Genomic DNA, 25,682 nt, shown 5'->3' with positions numbered 1-25,682 from the left:
GTTTGATAAAGTGGGAGCTCATTTGACCAGATGGGGGATGGAGAGAAATAAGTAAGAAAGAGGCAGGGCTTCAGGTCGTGCCCGCGAGCCAGGCTCCCCCTGACTAATGGATGAGGAAGTTATTGCAATATTTTTTTAAAATATATTTTATTGATTTTTTACAGAGAGGAAGAGAGGAAGGGAGAGGGATAGAGAGTTAGAAACATCGATGAGAGAGGAACATCGATCAGCTGCCTCCTGCACACCTCCTGCTGGGGATGTGCCCGCAACCAAGGTACATGCCCTTGACCGGAATCGAACCCGGGACCTTCCAGTCCGCAGGCCGACGCTCTATCCACTGAGCCAAACCGGTTTTGGCTATTGCAATATTTGAGGAAGTTATTGCAATATTTCCGCAGTGTGGCTCAGTTGGTTGGAGAGTCGTCCCATAAACCAAAAGGTGGCAGGCTCCATTTCTGCTCAGGCACATACCCAGGTTGCAGGTTTGATCCCCAGTGAGGGTGCATGTGGGAGGCAACCGACTGATGTTTCTCTCTCCCTCTCTGACTTTCTCTCTTTCAAAAATCAATTTTAAAGAATAATAAAATACAAGATTTCCTCAAGGGAGCAACACAATCAGATTTGAATTATACAAAGCGTGAGTCCTAGAGAAGGGAGGAGATGAGAGCTGGAGGCAAGGAAGCCTGTTAGAAGACAAGTAGGAATGATAAGGAGATAAGATAGCAGACAAGCCCTAACGGGTTTGGCTCAGTGGATAGAGCATCAGCCTGCGGACTGAAGAAGGGTTCCGGGTTCAATTCCGGTCAAAGGCATGTACCTTGGTTGGGGGCTTGATCCCCAATAGAGGGCATGCAGGAGGCAGCTGATCAATGTTTCTCTCTCATCAATGTTTCTAACTCTCTATCCCTCCCCCTTCCTTTCTGTAACAATCAGTTAAAAAAAAAGTGTATATATATATATATTTTTTTTTTTTAAAGATAGCAGACAAGAAGCTCCCCCTCTGCTTCTCAGCCATCTGGGGCTGGCAGTCTGTGCAGTATCTGGGGTTCCCAGGAGTTGAGCTCTAGGCCTCAGGGTGAGGAGTGAAGACTAGGAGGAGCTTCCTAACAGCCCCCTACCTCCTCCAGCTCCTCAGAGTGACACCACTGCTAGTTATGGTTGTGGCCTGCAGGTGGGGAGGAACAGAGGCCCCGGAAGTCTAAGATAGGCTGAAAAGCCGGGGGAATAGAAAGTTAGCAATGGCATTAAGGAAATTTAGGGCTGAAGGAGGAAAGGAGGTTGACCCCAGTGTTTCCCCAACTCAGACACCTTTGAGAGAAAGAGGAGAACAAAATAGCGGATGAAGCAGATATAGCCTCGGAGGGGGCATGAAACTCTCCCCACATCTCAGCACCAGCCAGTGAAAAGGATAAGGAGCTTGCTAGCTCAATTGTCCATAAAAGGACCTCGCTGTAGGGAAATAGAGTTTGTCTGGATGAGAGCAAATGAGTCACTTACCCCCTGGGGATGCTGGTTCAACAGGGATCTCCCAATGTTATGTGGTCCATCAGCAAGCTGAGTGTTATGTGGCTTAGCTCCACCCACCCCACATGTTGCTGCTGTGTAAGCAAGAAAAGCAGGCCCTTTGGTACAGAAGGCAACTGGGGTCCCCAACCAGAGCGACTCAGATCATCTCAGAACCATAAATGCTGAGGGTGTGGGGCACCACCAGCCCCGATCCACTTGTAGGCCTCCAGTACCACTCTGGGCCTCGTGCTCTAAACCCATGGTGAGTAGGAGGCCAGAGGCCTGGATGTTCCAGATCCTTCTCATGCCTCTGTGGCTCTGGGGCATCCCGCAGAGGTGGTCCACACTGCATGGTCTCCCTGGGAGGTCTCTCTCCCACAGTTTGCAAGACCTTTCCCTTGGCTTCTCCTGCTCCCCCCTCCCCCCCTCCCCCCTGCCCCCACCAACCCTCCGGAGTGGTGTTATGAAAATCACTCTGTCAGGAGCAAGAGAATATGAGGAGGTCAAAGTTATAGATAGCAGTGGTGTCAGTCAATACCCAGCAACTGCTCAGACACTGACCTCTCAAATTACACTGCTCATTAAACTATCAGGGGTGCTTTTTTATTCTTTTTTAAAAAATTGATTTTAGAGAAAGGAAGAGAGAGCTAGAGCTAGAGCTAGAGCTAGAGCTAGAGAGATAGAGATAGAGATAGAGATAGAGATAGAGATAGAGATAGAGATAGAGATAGAGATAGAGATAGAGATAAACACCAAAGTAAATGAGAAGCATTGATTGGTTGCTTCCCACACGCACCCCAACCAGGGGTGAAACCCACCACCTTTGGTGTAGGGGACGACACTCCAACCAACTGAGCTACACTGGCTAGGCCTGGGTGCTTTTAAAATAATGATGTCCAAATGCCATCCGCAGGCTTTTTGACAGAGTTTTCAGCAAGTACCCCAGAAGCCTCTGACTCCTTTGGCCCTTAGACCACCTGGACCAAGAGCCTCCCCCAGAGGCCGAGAAACCCCTGCCCTCTGGGAAGGCAGGTGGTGTGGCTTTCAGGCCCACGAACATGGTGTCTGGGAGGACCCAGCCTTCCCCTTGCGGCCTCTTGGGCCTTGTCTAGCATCTCAGCCTGGGCCAATTTTGATGGTTTCTCAGCCAGGACCAATTGGGAAGATTCTTGGTTTAATATAGAAAAGTTCAGGCTTGCCAACAAGGATGCAAAAAGCCATTTAAATTGTATTACAGTAAGTTAAATCATTTGCTGGCTGCCTTGACCTGAGGCCTTTTCCTTCATTTTACATCTTGTCTCCTCTCCAAAGCAGTTAAACCTGTGTTAGTCAAGGTTCTCCAGGGAAGCAGACTGGTAGGAGTTGATATATATGTAAATAAAACCGGAATTGGCTCACACAATTATGGTAGCGGAGAAGTGTGCTATCTGCAAGCTGGAGACTCAGGAAAGTGTAATTCACTCTCTGAGTCTGAAGGTCTGAGAACCAGGGGAGCCAACGGTATTGAGCCCCAGTTCAAGTCCAAAGGCCTGGAAATGGTGAGGCTGCGGGGGAGGGCTGATGGTATAGGTTTCAATCTGAGGCCTAAGCACCGATGTCCAAGGACAGGAGAAGATGATGGCCCATCTCAAGCAAAGAGAACAGATGTGGCCCTCCTCCACCTTTTTGTTCTACTCAGGCCCTTAACAGAGTGGATGTGCCCACCTGCAGTTGGGAGGGTGATCTGTTCTCAGTGTACTGATGAAAATGTTCGGAAACACCCTCATAGATATATCCGGAAATAATGTGTGTTTTTAAATATTAGGAAGATGTAATTAGGATCTAATACTAGGGACATGTTTGATGGATGTAACATAAAAAGGAGATGCCTACAGGTATATAAATATGTATGTATGAAGTGATAACGTGCTCTAGCCGGTTTTGCCCAATGGATAGAGCATTGGCCTGCGGACTGAAGGGTCCTGGGTTCGATTCTGGTCAAGGGCACATGCTAGGGTTGCGTGCTCCATCCCCCTCCCCCAGTAGGGGGCATGCAGGAGGCAGCCAATCAATGATTCCCTCTCATCATTGATGTTTCTCTCTCTCCCTCTCCATTCCTCTCTAAAATCAATAAAAATATATTTAAAAAAATAAAGTGAGAACGTGGTGAGTTGGGGAGTGCTGTCCTTGGAGAGGACTTGGAAGCCCCTGACCCTTTCCCTATGCCTTGTCCTATGCATCTCTTTTACCTGGTGGTTCCTGAGTTAAATCCTTTTATGGTAAACTGTAAAATGTTTCTCTAAGTTCTGTGAACCACTCTTGCAAATTAATCAAACCCAAGGAGTGGGTTGTGGGAACCTTTGATCTATGGCTGGTTGGTCAGAAGCACAGCTGACAACCTGGACTTGACAATTGGCAGCTGAAGGTGGGGGGTGGGGGGAGGGGGGCAGTCTTATAGAATCTTGTGGAATCTGATGCTCTCTCCAGGTAAGTAATGTGAGAATTGAGTTAATTGCTTGGTGGTGTGGAAAAAAACCACATTGGAATTGTTGTCAGAATCAATGTAGATATAGATGTAGTTATAGATACAATTAGAGATATGGAAAGAGACTTATTATAAAGAATTGGTTCACATGGTTATGGAGTCTGGCAAATCCAAATACACATTGCAGGCTGGAAGGCTAGAGGAGAGACTCGGGACAGCTGATGTTGCAGTTGCAGTCCGAAGACTAGCAGGTGGAGACTGGAGACCCAGAGTCAAGGTGCGGATGAAGCCTGCAGATCATCTCAGAAAAATTCCCTCTTGCTCGGGGAGGCCAGTCTTTTTTTATTTTTTTAAAAATATATTTTATTGATTTTTTACAGAGAGGAAGGGAGAGGGATAGAGAGTTAGAAACATCGATGAGAGAGAAACATCAATCAGCTGCCTCCTGCACACCTCCCACTGGGGATGTGCCCGCAACCAAGGTACGTGCCCTTGACCGGAATCGAACCCAGGACCTTTCAGTTCCCAGGCCGACACTCTATCCACTGAGCCAAACCGGTTTTGGCGAGACCAGTCTTTTTATTCTATTCAAGCCTTCATCTGATTGTATGAGTCTCACAACATTATGGAGGACAATGTGCTTTTCCCAAAGTTCACCGATTTAAATGTTAATCTCATTAAAAAACACCCTCCAAGTTGAATCATCGCCTTTGCCTCATTCAAGTTTTCCTGACCAAAGAAAAAATCAGTAATTCTGATGCCGTCTTTATTTAAAATTCACACGGTTATGTTCACAATCGATTTTTTTTTTTTGCATTTTGACTTAAAATTATTGCTTTAAAATATTATTTATCTTGCTTACTGAGTTTTTGGTACCCCCTTAAATCTATACCCAAGGGGATGCCTCGCTCCCTTCACCCTCGTCCCAGAGCCAGAAAAAAATCTACAATCAGGGACTCTAAAAGGGACCCATGCAACTCTCTCTATTAAACTTCCTGGAAGTTTTCCAGGATGATTGGAGACTCACTGGGAGTGTGGGCCTGTCTGTAACAGCACCGAGTCTTTATAGGAAGGCAATGACTCCACATTCAAAGCCAGGACGAAATGAATACAGTGTGGGCCCCACTTCGTGTCTCACAGAGACCTGATGAAGACACAGACCATGATAGCAACATGCTTTGAAAGTAGAGTTACCCTGTCAAAACCTATAATTAGAACAAAGTGATATTGTTATGAATGCTAACTATTATACTTTATTTTCATTTATTTATTTTTATTTTCATTTTTTTTAGCAAATATTTTTTCCTAGCAGGTTCTTTAAGCTCTTAAATTATATTTTTCTTTAGCTATTAATTAAGTTATTCTGTGTTCCTTGAACACAGGCATTATTTTTCAAAATATATTTTTATTGATTTCAGAGAGGAAGGGAAAGGGAGAGAGAGATTGAAACATCAGCGATGAGAGATATCATTGATTGGCTGCCTCCTGCATGTCCGTCCCTCCCCACTGGGGATTGAGCCCACAACCCAGACATATGCCCCTGACAGGAATCGAACCCGGGACCCTTCAGTCTGCAGGCCAACGCTCTATCCACTGAGCAAAACCATCCAGGGCCACAGGCATTATTTTGCAAATATCCTGCATAGATGATAGGAAAAAATCTGCCTAGAATGAACACACACACACACACACACACACACACACACACACACACCACCTATTAATGATCCACAAAGAGAATAACCTACATCATCAACTGGAATGAAATAAAAATTGATGGGAATCGTCTTAATCAGGTATCTTCACTGAATTGATTAACCTGGTCTACACTCTTCCAGGCCGAGGGAGTTATCAACAGTGTTGGGTGTCCAGCCTGCCTGGGCCTGTGGCCACGGGCTTCTGCCCTCAGTGAAGGAGCGGAGGTTTTACATGATCATCATTTATGAATTGAATGTTTTCCAAGCAGAATGTATTGAATATAAAAACAGCATCTGACCCTGAGTTACTCACCATCTTTTTTTCCAAGACAGACAAGGCAGGTGGTGAGATAAATGGGTCGGATTCAGGCGCCCTGGGGTTAGCATTTCAAGTTTGTGTACACCATGCTAATGATTTCTAGCTGGACTCAGATGCTGAGCAGTCTGCTGTTTAGCCTGTTACAATATCCACATGCCTCTCCCATCATGACATGCCTTCCAGACTCCTTTCTGTTCTTGGCTTTCTTCTTCTCTGTAATGGGAGTCTGTGAATTTCTTTTTTTTAAGAAAAAGTGTGGAAAATGTATTATAAGCAGATTTAGACTCCCCGCAGAGGGAGGGGGACCCCAAAATGGGCTGCCCGTTAAAGCCTTGTAGCCCAGGGGTATATATTTGCTACAAGCCTGCTCTGTGTCTGCTTGTGTTGTCACCTGACTGGGGAGTCTGTGAATTTCTATCACCCATCAACCCTGCCTCCTGAGGCCTCAGCCCTTCTCACCCAGCCAGCCAGGACTGCAAAGGGTGTGCGGTTGCATTCTTCCAGTCTCTTCTTCAAGGGAATATCATATTGTTTGGGGCTAAATGGCTCCCAGACCTGGGCCTAAGTGCTAATACTTTTGATTCCATATTCACATTGATTAAACTGTCTCCTTCCACCTTCATCCTCTTCCCAGTCCCCTCCCCCTGTGTAATGAAGAAGACCACCCAAATGAGAACCTCCTGCAGGATTCTTAGTGTAGTTTCTCTGCTGTATAACCACGCTTTTATCTCACCCTTATTCTCTCCTAAAGTCACAACAAATTGAGAACTTGACTTATCACATCTGTAAAGATCCTATTTTCAAATAAGAACACATCCTGAGATTTTGGGTTGACGTGAATTTGGTGGGAGGACGCTCTTCAACCCACTACGCCCTCCCACCAGAGTATGTACATCGTCCACATACTTCATCTCAGCCTAACAGTAGACTCTTCTTTATGTACGTTATGTAGACAAATGGCTGACATAAATATTTTTGGAAAACTAAACATCAAGATTGATAGATTTTATAAAATTTTATATCTGATTAAAATTCATGGGCCATGAATCTGGCCAAATGTCTACACATTTGATTAAATACTGCTGAGAGGCAACCAGTGGAATAAATCCAGGAAACACAGTGTGGATCCAGGGCAGACTTCATCCACATTTTGAACCTGAGGGTCCTGGTAATCCAGGCTGCTCAAATGACTTCAAGATACTCTGGCAGCAGAAATCTCATTACAACTATACTTCATGACCTTATTTGGTTACTTTTTTTCACTTTTTTTTGGGGGGGGGGTGGTGATTTAAGAGCTAAATATACAAACAGACCATGGCTAGACCATATATGACCATAGCATTCTGACCCAAAACCTTTGTACAACCCACCTGGGAAGTTAAACCCGCACTTCTGCAGCAATCAGCCCAGAAAAGTCAGGACTTGGTCAGTGATGGCTGGCTCCCCAAACATTTGCCCCTGATTCCAACTCAGGACCAACCAGAGAAAGCCCAGTATGCTCCCCAAACCAATCATACTGCAGCTTCATCATGCCCAGAGCCTCCTATCAAAGCATACGGAAAGCCTTCCCTTCGGCCCTGGCTGGTGTGGGCCAGTGGTTAGATTGTCAGCCCGGGCATTGAAGGGTCTCGGCTTGGACTCCAGGTCAAGGGCACGTACCTGGGTTGCAGGTTCTGGGTTGCAGTTTTGATCCCCTCCCCCACGACCAGGAGGCAACCAATCGATGATGTTTTTCCCCCACCCCTTCCACTCTCTCTGAAAATCAGTGGAAAACCTATATATGTCCTTGGTTGGTGATTCACACACACACACACACACACACACACACACACACACACACACAAAACCTTCCCTTTGTTCATGATAAAGCCTCCATACTCCCCTGTCTGCCTTGATTCCCCTGCTATACAGCAAGCTCTGAATAAACAGCCTGTTTTCATCTGAGTGGACTTTGTTGATTTCCACAGTTTTCTTGGTTTTACCCGTAGGCAATTACGTGAATGAAATTAAGACTTCCTCTTTTCTTTTAAAATGTACTATCTTAACCATTAAAATACAAATAAATATATATATGCCCCTTACTGGGGATCAAGTCCGAAACCTGGGCGTGTGCCCTGACTGGAATGGAACCAGTGACCCCTTGGTGCGTGGGAGATGCTCAACCAACTGAGCCACAGCGGCTGGGGCGTACTTCCTCCTTTCTGACAGCCATTTTTAAGTCTTCTGTCTTATTGCAGGGTTGAAACCAGTGCAACAAGGTGGCAACAGCAACCATTGTTATCTTACTCCTTACTTTAATGGGAATGTCTCCAAAGTTTTTCCTTTAAATACAATATTGACTTTTGGTTTGAAATTATATTCCTTCATTTATTAAATAAGTATATTGTCATCTCCAGTTTATTTAGGTTTTTATTTTTTAATATCAGAAAATGATGTTTTTAATGTCTATTGAGTTAATCTTTTAATTTTTCTCTTTAAGGGTAATTACATATTAATGGATATTCTAACTTTGCTCCTTCCTTATATTTTTATTAAAATAAACCTACTTGATCACAGTGCATTATTCTTTTAAACCACTACTGTATTTAATTGGCTAATATTTTATTCAGGATTTTAAAATCTATATAAGTCAAGTTATTTGTAATTTTCACTTTTTGGATGTATTTTAGTCAGATTTTTCACTTGAAATCTATTTCATCTACTATTAATATTGGAGAGTCTATTTTTTTTGTTAGCATTAACAACTTGATGTTGGTTTAAAATACATATTTTTTGTCTTGTTAAGGGACTATATCCCTACCATATTTGGAAGATGAATTCTTTGGCAATGATTTTCAACCTATTCTATGTCTGTTTGTCTTTTTATTTTATGTGTTTATTTATTTTTAAATTTAAAAAAATTTGATTTCAGGGAGGAAGGGAGAGGGAGACTGAGATAGAAACATCAATGATGAGAGAGAACCATTGATTGGCTGCCTCCTGCACGCCCCCCACTGGGGATCGAGCCCACAACCCAGGCATGTGCCTCTGACCGGAATTGAACCCCAGGCCCTTCAGTCTGCAGGCTGACCTCTAACCACTGAGCAACACCAGCCAGGGCTGTTTGTCTTTTAGACCTCCTACGTTCTCTGATAATTTATACTTTCCCATGAATTTACCGTTTTGTTAGGACTTTCAAATAAGTTGGCATAAAGTTTTGCATAGGTTTTACTTTTAAATTCACCCTCTATATGTGTAGTTTTAATCTGTGGGTGTAACCTATCATTCCTAATTTGTTGCATTTTTTGTTTTCCTTTTTCTCTCACTATAAGTACAGACTTTTGTTTGTTTGGGATATTTATTCAATGAACAGTTTGGATTTTCCCGAGACAAAGACTGGAGTTCAAGGAGTTTATTTGGGTGGTGCAGGAAGACACTGCAGGGAGCAGGGGGGTGACTCGGGGCACCAGGCAGCCAATGGAGGATGAGTTGTTCAGCCAGACACCACAGAGGTCCTGGAAGGGACCCTGAGGGTTCTGGGGGCCGGGGGGAAGACATGTCTCCGGGGGTCCCCCGGAGGGTGTGTGGAGTGGTTACACACAGCCCCTGGCGGTTACTATGTGAGGAGGTGGCTTGGGTTGGGGGTGTCAGGGTGTTCGTTCCCTGGTGCTTTGTAGCCTGTCTTGGGCACAAGCAGAAAGGTGAACCACAGTCTCAGAAAAAGCAATGTATCATGTAAAGGGGTGTAGATCTGACCCTGGAATACTTTTGGAAGATACCGAAGTGGTGAAGGGACAGGGCAATAGCTTCTGCCACATACAACCTCTGTGGCTCATTTTTCAGTTCTGCTCTTTTCTACCGGTAGGTTTCTAATTAATGTCATATTTATTTATTTATTTATTTACTTACTTATTTATTTATTTATCAAATATATTTTATCAGGGGTCCTCAAACTTTTTAAACAGGGGCCAGTTCACTGTCCCTCAGACCGTTGGAGGACCGGACTATAGTTTAAAAAAAAAACTATGAACAAATTCCTATGTGCACTGCGGGGCCCGGGACGAGTCGGCTGCTAAGCAGGACAGGCAGCGGCACCGGCGGGCCGGATAAATGTCCTCAGCGGGCCACATGTGGCCTGCGGGCCGTAGTTTGAGGATGCCTGTAATTGATTCAAATAGGAAGAGAGAGGGAGAAAGAGATAGAAACATCAATAATGAGAGAGAATCATTGATTGGCTGCCTCCTGCACGTCCCACGCTGGGGATCGAGCCCGAAACCCCGGCATGTGCCCTTGACCGGAATGGAACCCGGGATCTTTCAGTCCGCAGGCCGACGCTCTATCCCCTGAGTCAAACCGGCTAGGGCTCATCTTTGAGCTTTATTAATATGTGCTCTGATTTTAAGCTTTCATTTAATGTTCCTCTTTTTAACTTCTTGAATTGTGTTCTTACTTTATATATTTTTACTTCCATATTTGCTAATAAAAGTATTTCAGATTGGTTATGAGGAACTGCTTGTAAAAGTGCTTAGCACAGTGTCTGTCACGGAGTAAGCACTCAACTAATGTTAATTATTATTTTCAGTGAAATCTTTGAAGCTGCTCTGATCACTGCGTGGCTGTCTCCTCTGCATGGTGCTCCTTGGTGCTGCCCCGTCATTATTTCCCAGGGTTCTGTAAATTGCCGTTTTGGGTTCCTCTTTGATCCATGGGTTATTTTGAAGAGTGTTTTCATACCAAGTAGTTGAGAGATTATTTGTTTACATACTTTTCCAATTTCTAGTTTTATTATATTGTGGTATAGGATGCAGTCGTGTGTAATTTCTGGGTTTGGAATTCAGTTAGGGTTTTTGGTGGTCTACTATGTAATCAACTTTAAAAACGATTTCATAGGCACTAAAAAAGAGTGTTCTTTTCTATTGTTCTCATATTTGCTAAATGTATCCAGCAATGACTTTTGTCAGAGGTTCTGCATGATTTGTTCGCTTACTTGGTCAGTTAGGAACTGACAATGTCTCCACAGCAATTGTGATTCGGCCACTTCCCCTTGCTCGGAAACTAAAGGTTTATGACAAACACATCTTCATTGCAGATCTTGGTTCTTATTAATTATTCTTTACTTTGTTTCATAGTTTAGGACTTTAATTCTCCTTTGCTTAATATATCTTTTCCATATTTTTATTTTTAAACACCTGGGTTTAACACTTTGTTTTAGGTTTGCCTCTTATGGACAATATATGGTTGGATGAAATATAAAAATCTTTGTCACTTAAATGGAGACTATGACTTGTTTAGATATATCAGGTCACAGGTCAAGTGCTTGACCTGCTGATGAGTTTGCCTGGATCCTTTGGCAAATAAAAACTATTTGATCTTCACCCCTGGTTCCTGGCACAGAGCTCCTAGAGCGATAGGGTGATAGGAGAATCTTTCGTTAATCATAACTAGCCCTTTCAACCGTATCTGAGATTTTGCTCATGAGGTGACTCTTGGCTGGCCCTTAGAAAGCTTCAGGATGTGGGCTGGAGCCAGAAAGATTAAGGCAGGATTAGAAACTTGGAACTTTTCGCTCCACCCTGCACCTCTGCCCCTCCTCTCCCCCTCTCCCCCAACCTCCTGGAAACTGAGAGGGGCTGGAGATGAGTTAATGACCTCCTTGTTTAATTAATTAAAGATAATAAGTGGTAACACTAAATATAGAATTTTTCTGGAGTTCTGTGAATTGTTCTAGCAAATTATGGAACCTGGTTGAAGGGCAAGGGTGTGGGAACCCCTGACTTTGTAGCAAGATGTATAGAAGTGGGAGTAACCTGGGGACCCCACACTTACGACTGGCATCTGATGAGAGGTCAGTAATATGGGACTGATCCTGAAACTGTGGAGTCTGATGCTAATTTTGTGTACTTAGTGTCAGAATTGAATTGAATTGAATGATGGGGCATCCAGTTGGTGTCAGAATATCAAAGAAGTGGCTGGTGTGAGAGAAAAACCCTCACTCTTGGCAAAGATAGACATCTACTTTCAGTTTATGTGTTTGTTAGCATTTTCTAAGTATTGGCTGTTTGGACTGTAGGGATTGGGCCCGACCTGCCTCTGCCCAGCCTGTTGATGGCGGTGCCACACGGAAATGAGACATGATTCATGTTGTTCTGCAATAAGGCTCCGCATTGCTGCTGCTGCTGCTTTTTGTGTGTAATGGTTCCTGCCTGGCTTTCCACAAAGCTCCCGTGCTACGGTGCCTGGAAGGACCCGGGCCAGGGACTGTCCCAGGGCCTGCCTGGCCTTGTCTCCAAGCTTTGCCTTGCAAATCTCAAGATGCTCTCTTCTCTTATTGCAGAGCTCTGGGAAGATGGAAGGCCCATGTTCTTCAAGGAGGAGAGGTGGGAATCCTTCCCAGTTCCTTCTTCAGTCGGCTCCTATCTGAACTTCATCTAGTGTGAAGGCATTAACGTCTGGCATGTGGTTGGCACTCTTTTTGGACACTGATCAAAGTCTAATTTAAAAGAAAGATAAAAGCCTAACTCTCACACAAATATAAAATGAACCCTGTTGCCCTAGCCAGTTTGGCTCAGTGGATAGGCAATGGCCTGTGGACTGAAGTGTTCCGGGTTCGATTCCGGTCAAGGGAATGTACCTCAGGGTGCGTGCAGGAGGCAATCAATTGATATGTCTCTCTCACATCAACATTTCTCTCTGTCTTTCCCTCTCCCTTCTACTCTCTCTAAAAATCAATGGAAAAATATCCTCAGGTGAGGATTAACAACAACAACAATAAATAAATAAATACATAAAAATTTTATTCAACTAACTCAAGAATTAATGTAGGAACCAGTGAGATGTTAAAGCTGGTTCAAGAACATTTGAGAAATTGAATATATAGGATGTCCCAGAAAACGTGTACATACACTTTGAATAAAGGCAGTGTTTATTAAAATACTTTTCATTTTCAAAATTGAGCTACCAGTTGTTAATGTGTATATACATTTTTTGGGACACCATGTAATATTAATAAAGATATGTCAGATTCAGATTGCTGGGTTAGATACAAAACAGATTAAAGTGTTACTGGCCAAAAAACGGTATCATTTGAGGTTATGTTCTATGTGACAATAAATTATTCACATTTTTATTGAACAAAAAGCTAGAAGTTAATTTCTTAAGTCAATAGAAATCAAGCCTAGCCTTCTCTGAAAGAACACTTAGAAATTCCTTTTGCCTAGTTCCAAGTTACAGATAATTTCTGTGACAGACATACTGTTTCTCACTTTTTAGGAGTCATCACTTCTGGACTGCGTGAAGGTGAAGGATCTGGGCCCAGACCTGTGTTGTCATCTTACTCAGAGACCGAAGGAAATATTCCTGTTCTGTTCTGCTGCAGCTCCCTCCTGAGAGAGTGTTTCAATTCTCTCATTAATGGGTTATTGGCAGGATCAATATAGTCTTGGCTAAACTAGGTGTCTTAAATTATTTTTTTTAAAAAAACACTTTCAAAATTGATCACATCTTATTAATTTAAAAATGCAAGCACAAACACTCAAACAAAGTAGGATTATGTTATATACTTGTTTAACATCAGTAAATTCAAGAGAGCAGTTTAAATAGCAAGGGAATTTCCACCTGCTTTTCTATTTAATGAATACACACTCCAGAATGAGGGCTGGAGGGAGACACAGATCTGCTGTCTTCTTTATAAATCTCAGTTTTCTTGTATGAGTATCTTGGTATGCGGAGTGTGATCCTAATGTTTAAAAGCACGTGCATTTTGAACCACACGTTCCCTAAATGAAAGTCACCTACTTCAACTAGCACCATAAATTCCAACGCAGAAGAAAAAACCTAGCTGTGAGCATCAGCTCTCCTAAAGGGATACCATGGCTAACTTTAACACTATGTTTAATTTGCCTCCTGCAAAGTCTGCAGACGTTGGATGAGTTTTCTATTGCTGCATAGGAAATTGCCCCACAGTTAGCAGCTTAGCCCAGTTTCCATGGGTCACGAGTTCTGCATGACTCAGCAGAGTGCTCTGCTCAGGGTCTCCCGAAACTGCTGTCCAGGTGTCAACTGGGCTGCGTTTTCATCTGGAGACTCAACTGGGGGGAAATCTGCTTTGAGCTCATGCAGGTTGTTAAAGGAATCCGTTTTTTGTGTGGGTGTAGGACTGAAGGCCCCAGTTTTTTCTTAATGTCAGCTGCACCTGTTCTCCAGTCCTAGAGGCTATTCTCAGGCCTTGTGAGCTTCCTTAATGTGCCTCTCACTTCAGAGAGGGACTAGGACCTCTCCGACACCAGAGATGCTCTCTGCTGACCCGATGACTACTTTTGTGACTACTTTTGTGCACCAATTCCAAGTTATGACAGAATGTCCCACTCCATTGTTAGGAAGAGATATTTTAAGCAGGGTTAAAACCTTAGTGATTGTTTTCAACAGATACTGAGGGTCCCATTCCAATTATGACCTTACTTGTAAAAAGAGGAGCAGTTGAAATAAATTAAGACGTAGATCAGGAACTTAACCGTCTGAGCCATGGGACCTTCAGGCCAAGCCCATAGGACAAAGCCGGCCATGATCAGGTTGAAGGCACCTAACAAATTTCCAAATAAACGGCAATATCCTATCAGTCCCCAAGCGAGATAAGGCCTACAAAATGTTATTACAATATTCTTTGTTCATAGGCTGCTGGTTCCTTGGAATTCCCCCTGCAACACCCCTATCCTACCCGTTAGGAAAAAAGATAGAACATATAGGTCAGTCCAAGATTTGTGAGCTATCAATGAGGCTGTAATTCCTATACATCCCATAGTACCAAATCCATATACAATTTTGGGAAAAATTTCCTCTCAAACTCAATGGTTCTCAGTATTAGGCTTGAAAGATGCTTTCTTTTGTATCCCACTAGGCCCAAATTGCCAATTCTTGTTTGTCAATGAATGGACAGACGCCCAGGGACATAAACACCATCTTACATAGAGAGTTCTCCCCCAAGGGTTCAGAGATAGGCTGCACTCATTTGGACAGGCCCTGGCAGAGGATTTAAGAGACCTATCACTTGAGGGCGGTGGACAGGTCATCCAATATGTGGATGACCTATTAATCTGTTCTCCTGCTGAAGAATTAGGGAGCAAACACGTAATACAAACCCTAAATTTCCTGGCTGAGAGGGGACATAAGGTCTTTAAAAATAAGGCTAAGGGGCCATAACCGGTTTGGCTCAGTGGATAGAGCGTCGGCCTGCAGACTGAAGGGTCCCGGGTTCGATTCCGTTCAAGGGCATGTACCTTGGTTGCAGGCACATCCCCAATGGGAGGTGTGCAGGAGGCAGCTGATCGATGTTTCTCTCCCATCGATGTTTCTAACTCTCTATCCTTCTCCCTTCCCCTCTGTAAAAAATCAATAAAATATATTTTAAAAAAAAAATAAGGCTAAGGGAATTGAAGGAAAGTTTGTAAAAATGAGTCTTTTTAAATCCTCCTAAATCCTCCTTCTGAAGGCCCAGGAGTGGCTTCAGCCCTGGGAACAACTGGGAAATTAATGCCACCCCAAAACCCTGCTCAGGCTCTGGGAGCAGCAGGGCGACTGCCCCACCTCAATGTGAAGTAGGGAAATGGTGCTTTAAAACGGAAACCACAGCCGAAACCGGTTTGGCTCAGTGGATAGAGCGTCGGCTTGCGGACTGAAAGGTCCCAGGTTCGATTCCGGTCAAGGGCATGTACCTTGGTTGCGGGCACATCCTCAGTGGGAGGTGTGCAGGAGGCAGCTGATCGATGTTTCTAGCTCTCTATCCCTCTCCCTTCCTCTCTGTGAAATATCAATAAAATATATTTTAAAAAAAACAACAACAAAAAAACGGAAACCACAGCCCTAACCGGTTTGGCTCAGTGGATAGAGCATCAGCCTGTGGACTCAAGGGTCCCAGGTTCGATTCTGGTCAAGGGCATGTACCTTGCTTGCAGGCACATCCCCAGTAGGAGGTGTGCAAGAGGCAGCTGATTGATGTTTCTACCTCTCTATCCCTCTCCCTTTCTCTCTGTAAAAAAATCAATAAAATATATTAAAAAAAAATAAATAAAACGGAAACTGCTGGATTGCACAAGCCAGATATTTCCTAAGTCCACCCCCGCCCCCCGCCCCGCTCCTGCCCCGCTCCCGTCCCCACATTCTTCTCCAGCCTCCTGAAAATGGTCAAGGAATTTAGAGAATGAAACAGCTCACTTTTAAACATACTAAAGGAATAATTCATGTTATCTCTGTTATGCCTCTGAAAAAAATGTGAGTGTATTTGCCAATGAAAAAGCCTATTTCTGAAAGTTATGAAGTGTATTGCCTTTTGTCACTAAAAATTAAGGTTTCTAAGAATTCTAATTAAATTGCGCAAAAAAAAAAGTGTATGGTAATATAGAATTGAAAGTAGGTTGGCCCTCGGTGGTGTGGCTCAGAGGATAAGCGTTGGCCTGCGGACTGAAGGGTCCTGGGTTCAATTGTTGCAGGCTCGATCTCCAGTGTGGGGCATGCAGGAGGCAGCCGATCAATGATTCTCTCTCATCACTGATGTTTCTATGTATCTCTCCCTCTCCCTTCTCTGAAATCAATAAATATATTTAAAAATATATAAAAGAAAGAAAGTAGGTTGTTCTGAGGGTAGACTTACCGGTCTAGCAACTGGCCATGGAGCTCTTGGCTGCTCCCCTTTCTAGGCTCCCTGGCTTCCCTGCTTCTCCTCCTTCTTTCTGGACCCTATATTATTAACACCCTTGTCCATTTTATACCTTCCGGGCTAGAGACAGTTTGCTTACCAATGGTCGTCCCAACAAGGATATTCGAACATACCGCTCACCCCCCTAGACCCGGCTGCTGAAAAATTCTGTACAGAACCCTAACCCCTACCTGCCCAGAAAGGGACAGTGATGCCAGCCAGAACCAGCTCCGTGCCCTCCATCAGTGGGAAGTGGGAGCGGAAGACTGGCCACTGACCCGCAAGCTCCCAGAGCATTTGGACAGTATCACGTGAGGAGAAAATGTTAATAGGATAGACAGGTGTTTCTGAGGGTAGGCCTTGGAGATAGCCCTCCTGACTGAAAACACTCCAGCTCTAGCTGGTGTGGCTCAGTGGATAGAGCGTCGGCCTGTGGACTGAAGGGTCCCGGGTTCGATTCTGGTCAGGGGCCCATGCCCGGGTTGTGGGCTTGATCCCCAGTGGAGGGTGTGCAGGAGGCAGCCGATCAATGATTCTCTCTCATTGATGTTTCTATCTCTCTCTCCCCCTCTCCCTTCCTCTCTGAAATCAATACAAATATGTTTTAAAAAAATAACACTCCACATGTTCGTGTCGGACCAGCCAGTTCCACACCTCTGCCCCTTCCACCAGCCTCCATGTGCTTTCTGCTTTACCTCTCTAGTTGTAGGACTTCCATTCAGCCAGATTTCAGGTGGTCCTGAATGATGGTTGTTCCGTATTTTAATTGTAATTTTGATGTGGTTGTGGAGGCGGCGAGTACCGGCATTTACCTACGCTGCCATCTGGGTTTTCCTGCCTTTCCCCAAGTGTATTCTTAATAAATTTGTTTGCTTTACTTTCTTAATGAAGTTGCTTACTTTGCTTCAACACTTTTCTGTCACTCATCTGAATTCTGTCTCATGGGCATGGCAGGAGCTGAGGAGGAGGGAGCCTCTGACCTGGGTGGCTCTCTGGTAACCCAGCCACAGGACTGCTCAGGGAAACAACCACTGGGAGACCGTTTTTCTCCAGAGGACACTGTGTGATGCTAGAACACTGTACCGTAGGAACATCTCTTCAGGAGTCCTGCTGAATATTCCTACTCTGTGTGGAAGAAAAGGGGCCACAAACTAAAGCTGACAAGCTCAGGGGAGGCCTGTGTGGTGGCCTTACTGAAGCAGCCATCTTACACAAAAACTGCTGTTTGACATTTTAACCCTGCTATTTGGCTTCTGTAGATGCTTGCTTGCTTAAATAATAAGGAAAATAAGACTACTTCCACTTCAGAGAGGCCATTAAACCTTCCCCGGATGAAGTTAACAGTGCTGGCACCAGGCCAAGCCTTTGGTTGAGGTCTCAAGGCCCCAGCACATAGGACTCTTTAAGAACTTGCAAAGGGGGCTGGAAACACCCCATATTTAGGAGACAAAGAAGGTAAAAACATATAAATAGGGAAAATTCCTGCATGTTGGGGCCCAGAATTTGAGAGACATTTTCCTCTGGACCCGTGTGTAATAAATGTAACTCCATCTCTCTAAGTGTTGCTTGGTTCTTCTCTGGTTTTCTGAAACATTACAAACTCAGAGACCTAAAGTAACCACAGAAGATGGTCTGAAATTAAAACTTTTAAACTAAAGCACTTTAGGGCAGGTAGTCACGTTCTAGGCTAGACTCATCCTTGACAAAAGTCAATCTTTACCTTAATTCAGCCAGTCTATTGTCTGTTTGCATCTAGGATAACATGCCTTTGGAATGTCAAGGTAACTTTCTTTTTCCCCCCGGCCCCCTCAGGGCACAAAAACCACACCAGAGCAGAGACCAACAATACCCTCCATGCATTGTTATCATTTTATCATGCATTGTTGTCGACTGTTAACGATCCTGTGATTAACTATCACATATGTAAAGGATGTATATGTCCATCATTTTACTTGTTATCCAATCCCAGAGGTTCCCCCCACACACTTTGCTTTCTCCCGCCTCCCTAATTTTTCACCAGTGGATTTCATGTAACCCACATATGCTTCCCCCTTTTTTTTTTTATTGTAATAAACAACAAAAAGTGTAAAACTGCCATTTTCTAGAGCATTTTCTCAACCTGTTGAGATTTTGTTTCCTGGCAATTGTGGTCAGTTTAGCTCAAATAAACTCATAAAAATTCTTACAGGTTTTAGGCACTTCTTACATCAACAGGCTAATGATTCTCAATGGGGACAAACTCCCCTCACCCCACTTTGAGGATCTCTGCCAGAGCAAGCCCTGGTTACTTATCAGAGAATATAGTATTCTTTTGTGTTTTAAGGCTGCAAAGTGAGTAATAAACATGATTTTAAAGGATTTTGAGTAGAGAGGAGGATGGTTTTTTGTTTTTTTAAAAAAGTAGGTTTTCCCCACAGGAAATCTTTTTATAAGCCCATTATGTAAATAGAAGAAACTCTCACCATTCTGTTGGAAATGGGGATGGAAGTCCTGGAATGCCACCTGTTCCTGCTGCCTTGTTTCTTTGCCTCTGCAACCCATCAGCAGAGGAGCTCCACAGAACCCCTAGGGCTCTAAGAAGTTGCCTTGGGGCTTCAACTCAGGGGCTCACAGTGTGGGCCATGCTGATGGAAACTCAGATATGGCTGCCAGTCAGCTCTGCAAAGGGGGCGGTCCCAGCACAGGAACAATGAGCCGTGGGAGCACATCTGTCTGGGAGAAAGCCGCCCCCAAGTTCCCGTCCCGATGCCAGACAGTCCATCTCCTCCCTATATATCCCTGGATTCCTCCAGCTTCCACCAGAAAAGTCCATTTTTATCTATTTCACATATTGGGTTGCTTGTAATATTTCCTTTGAGGAAAGAGCTGTGTGGATAGTCTCTCAAGTTCAGAAATCACTGTTCTAAAGGAAGGGCTGGACTGCAGAGCCTTTAGGTAACACCTCACCAGGTGAGCTTGTGAAAGAGCTATACCCCTGGCCCCTCATCTAGCCCCTCCCAATGCAGCAATTCACGCTCAGTCAAACTGCCCACCCCTAGTGCCAGGAGCAGTCAATTCTAGGAAAACTCTCCTCTCCACCACTGCTTCCGCCAACTCACAGAGTGGTGGTGGTGACTGCTCCTAGATCCTCAATCTCTCCTCTGTTCCTCTAGTTCCTCTTCTAGTGGACCAGGGGGATCCCCAAGGCCTCCCCACCTTTTAGCCATTTTCATAGATTGGGAGAAAATATGGCCATTCTTGGTGTTCTGTTGCCAGGCTGCTCTCCTCTCAGAGAGGGGGAATGTCTCAGTTCCTGGAGAGCCTGTCCCACAATCCGATGGTCTAACCTCCAAGCCACCTTCCATGCTCTGAGGTCAGGACTCCAGACAACCGCTCTGTCCTCTAGCAAGAAGGACTTGACCCAGAGTGATACCATGGGTGTCATAAAATCTTCATAAGTGCTAAGCTCTTTGGGGAACTTGACAGGGAAAGGGGGTATTCCTGGTGAGAACATTTTGTTTTATTTATTTTTTTAAAAAATATTTTAAAAAATTGATTTTAGGGAGGAAGGGAGAGGGAGGGAGAGAGAGAGAGAAACATCAGTGATGACAGCGAATCATTGATTGGCTGCCTCCTGCATGCCCCCTACTGGAAATCGAGTCTGCAACCCAGGCATGTGCCCTGACCGGGAATTGAACTCTGACCTCCTGGGTCATAGGTCGACATTCAACCACTGAGCCACTGATGGGCTCTAATTTATTTTTTTAATTAAAAATTTTTTTTGACAGTTTCTGTATAACTTTCATCCAGCTTCCACTGGATGTTAGCAATTTATATTTTTTATTTTTAGATATATTTTTATTGATCTCAGAGAGGAAGAAAGAGGGAGAGAGACAGAAACATCAATGATGAGAGAGAATCATTGATCGGCTGCCTCTTGCACGCCCCACGGTCTCAAATACAAATGAAAAAGAACAAATGCATGCAAATCAAATTAATAACGACACCAATGATAATCATAACAGTTACTGAGAGTTTTCTGTGTGCGGGGACATCATCAGGTATATTCTGTTACCTTCCAGTTTAGTTTAATCAAATAAAGTCCTGCCAGCAAGACACCAGGACACATGGATTTGGGCCTCAGCTTTGCCATTAAACTCTGTGGCCTTGGAGAAGTCCTTATACCACGTGGACCTCTGGGTTTTATATATTTTTATTGATTTCAGAGAGGAAGGGAGAGGGAGAGAGAGATAGAAACATCAATGATGAGAGAGAATCATGGATTGATTGCCTCCTGCACACCCCCCATTAGGGATCAAGCCCGCAACCCAAGCATGTGCTCTTGACCGGAATCGAACCAGGGACCCTTCAGTTCGCAGGTAGACGCTCTATCCACTAAGCCAAACCGGCTAGTGCTCTCACATTTTTAATTTGTAAAATAAGGGGTTGGACAAGATCAGTAGGTTATAAAATTTTTTTTTCTTTGAGCAACAACACCCTGTTTTCAGCACCTGCATCTATCAAGGGATAAAAGCTGAGATCTCAGGGTGAAGCTCCTGGCCTCACACCTGCTTTCCCTCCCCACACCCCACCCTCCCCCGCCTCCCAGTCCTGGTGGATTCCCAGGAGGAAAGACTCAAAGCCCCTCTCGGTTCTAGGAAGCCCAGCTCATGGAGGCAGCTGTCTCACAGCTCTACTCAGGGGGAAAGAAACCTTTTGTGCTTGGAGACAAAGGCATGGCCGGCTGGGGAACTTCCTCTCTGCTTCAGCAGAATGAGGAGCAGGTAGTGTGGCATTCTCAGACGTTAGTGCACACTGAAACCCCCTAGGACCTTCCTAAGCAGGTGGATTTGCAGGCCTCTGCCCCTGGTACCCCTGTCCTGCTTCCCTGGGTCTGGAGAGGGGCCAAGGAATTAGCATCGTCACCGGTGCTTCAGGCGATTCTGAGGCAGACAGCACAACACCTGCATTTTTGAGAACAATCAGCATGAAGGAAGCAAAGGACATGCAACCCGGGAGGCTGATTTTAGGAAAGAGCAGACAAGTCATGGTCAAGAGAGAAGCTGAGGGAAGAGTGTGTGTGTGTGTGTGTGTGTGTGTGTGTGTGTGTGTGTGTGTTTTTAGGAACCACTCTGGGATCTGTGATGCTGGAGAGACAAGGAACCAGTCATTAGAGCAGGGGTCCTCAAACTTTTTAAACAGGGGGCCAGTTCACTGTCCCTCAGACCGTTGGAGGGCCGGACTATAGTTAAAAAAAACAACTATGAACAAATTCCTATGCACACTGCGGGCCTGGGACGAGTCAGCTGCTAAGCAGGACAGGCAGTGGCACCCAGCGGGCCGGATAAATGTCCTCGGCGGGCCGCATGTGGCCCGCGGGCCGTAGTTTGAGGACCCCTGTTTAGAGTGTCAAAGGGCCCAGCTTAGTATGCTGAGTCTCTGCGTCCCTATTGGACAGAACTAGTGAAGAGGCAGGCGACCGTGCTTGAAATCAGGGGGCCACTTTATAAAGTATGTGATTGTCTAACGACTATGCTGTACACCTGAAACGAATACAAAATAATACAAATGTAAAGTGTAATTAAAAATGAAATTCAATTTAAAAACACAAAACAGAAACACCACACAAAACGCCAGGCCGGGCTGAATGTCCTGGCAGCAATGCCAGCTGTCTCCTCAGTCTAGGGGCAGACGGGTGCTGCCAGTGGACATTGCTGAGTAAACCCCTGCATGTGTCTTATGCTAGAGTCGTCCTGCCCATTCTCCTCAATAGCCAGACATTCGCCAGTTACAAAGCGCCCCGGTCTTTATAATGCCAAAGCCCATGGTCCTGATGCTTCACAGCCTCCAGTCATGACAATGACTTCCTCAGGCCCTCACCAGCGCCAGGCCCTGCGAAGTGCTTCCGGGCATCATTTTATGTTTACAAGCACCTTGTAAAGCAGGTGTTGGAGTATCCGTCCTGCTGATGAAGGGGCCCAAGCAGTTTGGTTCCAGATGCATTCTCTTATCTCCTGTCCATCCGCTGACTCCCTCCAGATCTCCGGGGCCATTTGCTGACCCGAAAAGCTAAGGATGGCCTTGGACTCTTAAGGCTCGGCTGTCTTACTGTGAGTCCTTTAATAAGATTTTCTACTGTTCTTGGGTAACCAAATAATGTATCCTATAAATCAGAACACTTTTTAAGAGTGAAAAGGAACCCTACTGTATTAATAATTAGGCCAGGACAACAGTCTTAAACTGGAGTTGTCCCAAGAAACCTGGACACAGAGTCACCTCACCTGTTGCAAGCTTTGTCCATCCTCCTGAAACACTTGCTTTCGACACACACACACACACACACACACACACACACACACACACACATACACTTTCAGGTTCAGCAGATAACTTGGCTTCTACTTTAGGAGAAAATATTTATGGCTACATTTTAAGGAATACAGATCCTCATCAACTATAACTCTTTGATATGCTTGCTAAGGACAGTAAGGTTGGTCAAACGTTACAGCATGAAAACTCCGGGGTACAAAGATGAAGTTGGTTTTGTTCACATCGACATCTGTATACCATCTAATGCCAGAGATGCTGCCGAATATCCCAGCAAATGAATGTCTGGTCTTAGCTGAATACCAGGGGCCAAAACTACCTCCCAAGGTCACCCAGTGTGTCCTGGACAGCTCTGACCATCAGAGATATTTTTTATTTCTTACACTCACCCCAGTCTGATTTGATCCACATTACATCCTCACAGAGTGATTTAAAGTCTTTCCGTAACATTAACAACTGGATCAGCAATCAGGTACAAATTGCTTTTTTAAAGAGGGTCAAGTTTTCTTCCTCTGAATAATTGCTCAATTGGGAATATAACTAGCTTGAAAGAGAAAGACTTCATTCATTCATTCATTCATTCATTCATTCATCCATTCCAAAAATATCAGTTGAGCTACATGTGTCTAGCATGGGAGCCAGAAACAGTGGGACATACAGAGATGTCCCAAAAGATGGGGTCTGTAAAGACGTTTATAAGATCAAATGATCACAGCTACATAGGAGCTGCCAAGGCTGGACAGAAAGTTTTCTAAGAGTTTGGGAGAGGTGGTATGTCTGGGGGGGGAGGGGAAGAGATCTGGAAACACAGCGGGTGGGGAGACTAGGAAGCCTTCACTTAGGAAGTGGGATCTGAGCTGGGTTGATGGACAAGAAACATGAGTCAATGGGTAAACCCTCTTTCCAGTGAGGCGCAGAGAGAGACATCTTCCCAAGAAGGAGGGGGAGGGGCTTTGTGAGAAAGGAGGAAGTTAGGGTGAAAATTATTTCCCTCTCCTCAGGACTGTCAAATAGTCACTGTCTTTAGTAACTTGCAGACAGCTTGTTTTCCTCACAGCCTTCGGCACTGGCCAAGTCGCACCTCCCGGGCACCAGGCTGCTGACATGGGGGCCCTTCCGTGGCTGCTCCTGCTCTCACTGCTCCAGGAAGGTGAGAGCGACTGCAGCGGGGGACAGGAGTGTGCCCTTCACCCTCTGTTTTCATTGGCTGAGCCTGTTTGCACCCCCTCCTTCCTTATCTGCAGCCAAAGGACATTCTGGAGACGGTGTGGATCCCGAGGAAGTGGTCGCAGCCCTGCAGGAGTCCATCAGCCTCCCACTGGAGATACCATCCGATGAAGAGGTTGAGGACATCATCTGGTCCTCCCACATAATGCTTGCTACTGTGGTGCCAGCGAAAGAGGGACATTTAGCTGCCATCACGGTGACCAACCCTCGCTACAAGGGCCGAGTGAGCTTCCTGAACCCCAGCTACTCTCTGCACATCAGCAATCTGAGCTGGGAGGACTCGGGGCCTTACCAGGCTCAAGTCAACCTGAGGACGTCCCAGATCTCCGCCATGCAGCAGTACAACCTACGCATCTACCGTGAGTTTCCTTTGGGAACTGCTCACCTGCTCTGGCTGGCTTTCCTGAGCTTCCCACGCAAAGGAGGAGGGGTCTCGGATTGGGGGTTATGACTTGAGGGGTTGGGACTGGAAAGCAGACTGTCCTTAGTGTACCCAACCCCAGCTTCTGGGCTGCATTGCTGCCACAGGTAGAGTAACAAAGCACTGGGGCATGGAGCTGTTCCTGTGGAGGTGCCTGACAGAGCTCAGGGCTTTGTGGGTAGATTTCTAGGAGACCTTCTGTCCCTGTGAGATTTCACACTGGGGGGGGGGGGGGTATGTGTGAATGCACCTCCAGTCTTGAGCCTTTTTTTTTTTTTATCCTTCCGAGTGATTTGAGGGCTACTAATCAGTGACTCCTATCTACTTGAATGCAAGTTCCTTCTTAGTGCCTGTGACATTCTACCTTGAATCTTGTTAAGACACTGATTAAACTATAAATGTTCCTGAGAGGGTAATGATATGTTCTGGGATCGAGGAGGTAGAATGGGGTTTGGAGGAAGGTGGGGTGCCAAAGTGAGAGAGAGAGGCAAGGTATAAAGGGGAGGTGGGAGATGCCACAGGCAGCTCTGCCTGCCTCGGCAGCTGCCCGGGGACCCTGGGCTGTACGGTGGCTGAGTTTTCTTAGTTTATGCCTACTTGTTTGGGTGGAGGGGCCCTCAGAGGACAGCACCCATACCCCAGTGTTGAGGAACTTAGGAAAACAGACCCAAACCCTGGTGACCTAGAAGGCTTTTGTGTCCCTCCTTCATCCAGGACGGCTGTCGGAGCCTTCCATCACTGTGAACTTTGAGATCTCTGGGGACGGTCCCTGTAACATGTCCCTGACGTGCTCTGTAGAGCAGGCAGGCCTGGACGTGACCTACAGCTGGATATCCCGGGAGGACGATGTTGACACAGCACATGAAGGCTCTGTCCTCAGCACATCCTGGAGGCCCGGGGACAATGCCCTCTCCTACACCTGCAGGGCCAGCAACCCCATCAGCAACAGGAGTTCCTATCTCATCCCTGCTGGGCCCTTCTGCGCAGGTACCAGGACCCAGACAGCCCTGAGCTACTCGGGGCCTCAAGGCCACCACCTTCATGCGTCAGTTCTTCCCAAGAGAATACATGGAATC

At 45.3% G+C, this 25,682-nt stretch overlaps 1 protein-coding gene across 1 annotated transcript in view; it reads left to right on the top strand.

The window, feature by feature from the left end:
* Nucleotides 1-25,682, top strand: part of SLAMF9 (SLAM family member 9) — an 85,867-nt gene that overhangs the window by 59,255 nt on the left and 930 nt on the right. The window contains exons 2-4 of the mRNA XM_080649079.1: nucleotides 24,016-24,108; nucleotides 24,203-24,544; nucleotides 25,321-25,593. Coding sequence (XP_080505205.1) covers nucleotides 24,063-24,108; nucleotides 24,203-24,544; nucleotides 25,321-25,593 — 661 coding nt within the window. The 5' untranslated portion in view covers nucleotides 24,016-24,062. The remainder of the gene's footprint in view (nucleotides 1-24,015; nucleotides 24,109-24,202; nucleotides 24,545-25,320; nucleotides 25,594-25,682) is intronic.

This window comes from Plecotus auritus (genome assembly GCF_963455305.1).
Source record: "Plecotus auritus genome assembly, chromosome: 12".
NCBI classification, from domain to species: Eukaryota; Metazoa; Chordata; class Mammalia; order Chiroptera; family Vespertilionidae; genus Plecotus; species Plecotus auritus.
This window is presented reverse-complemented; position numbering and strand designations above follow the sequence as displayed.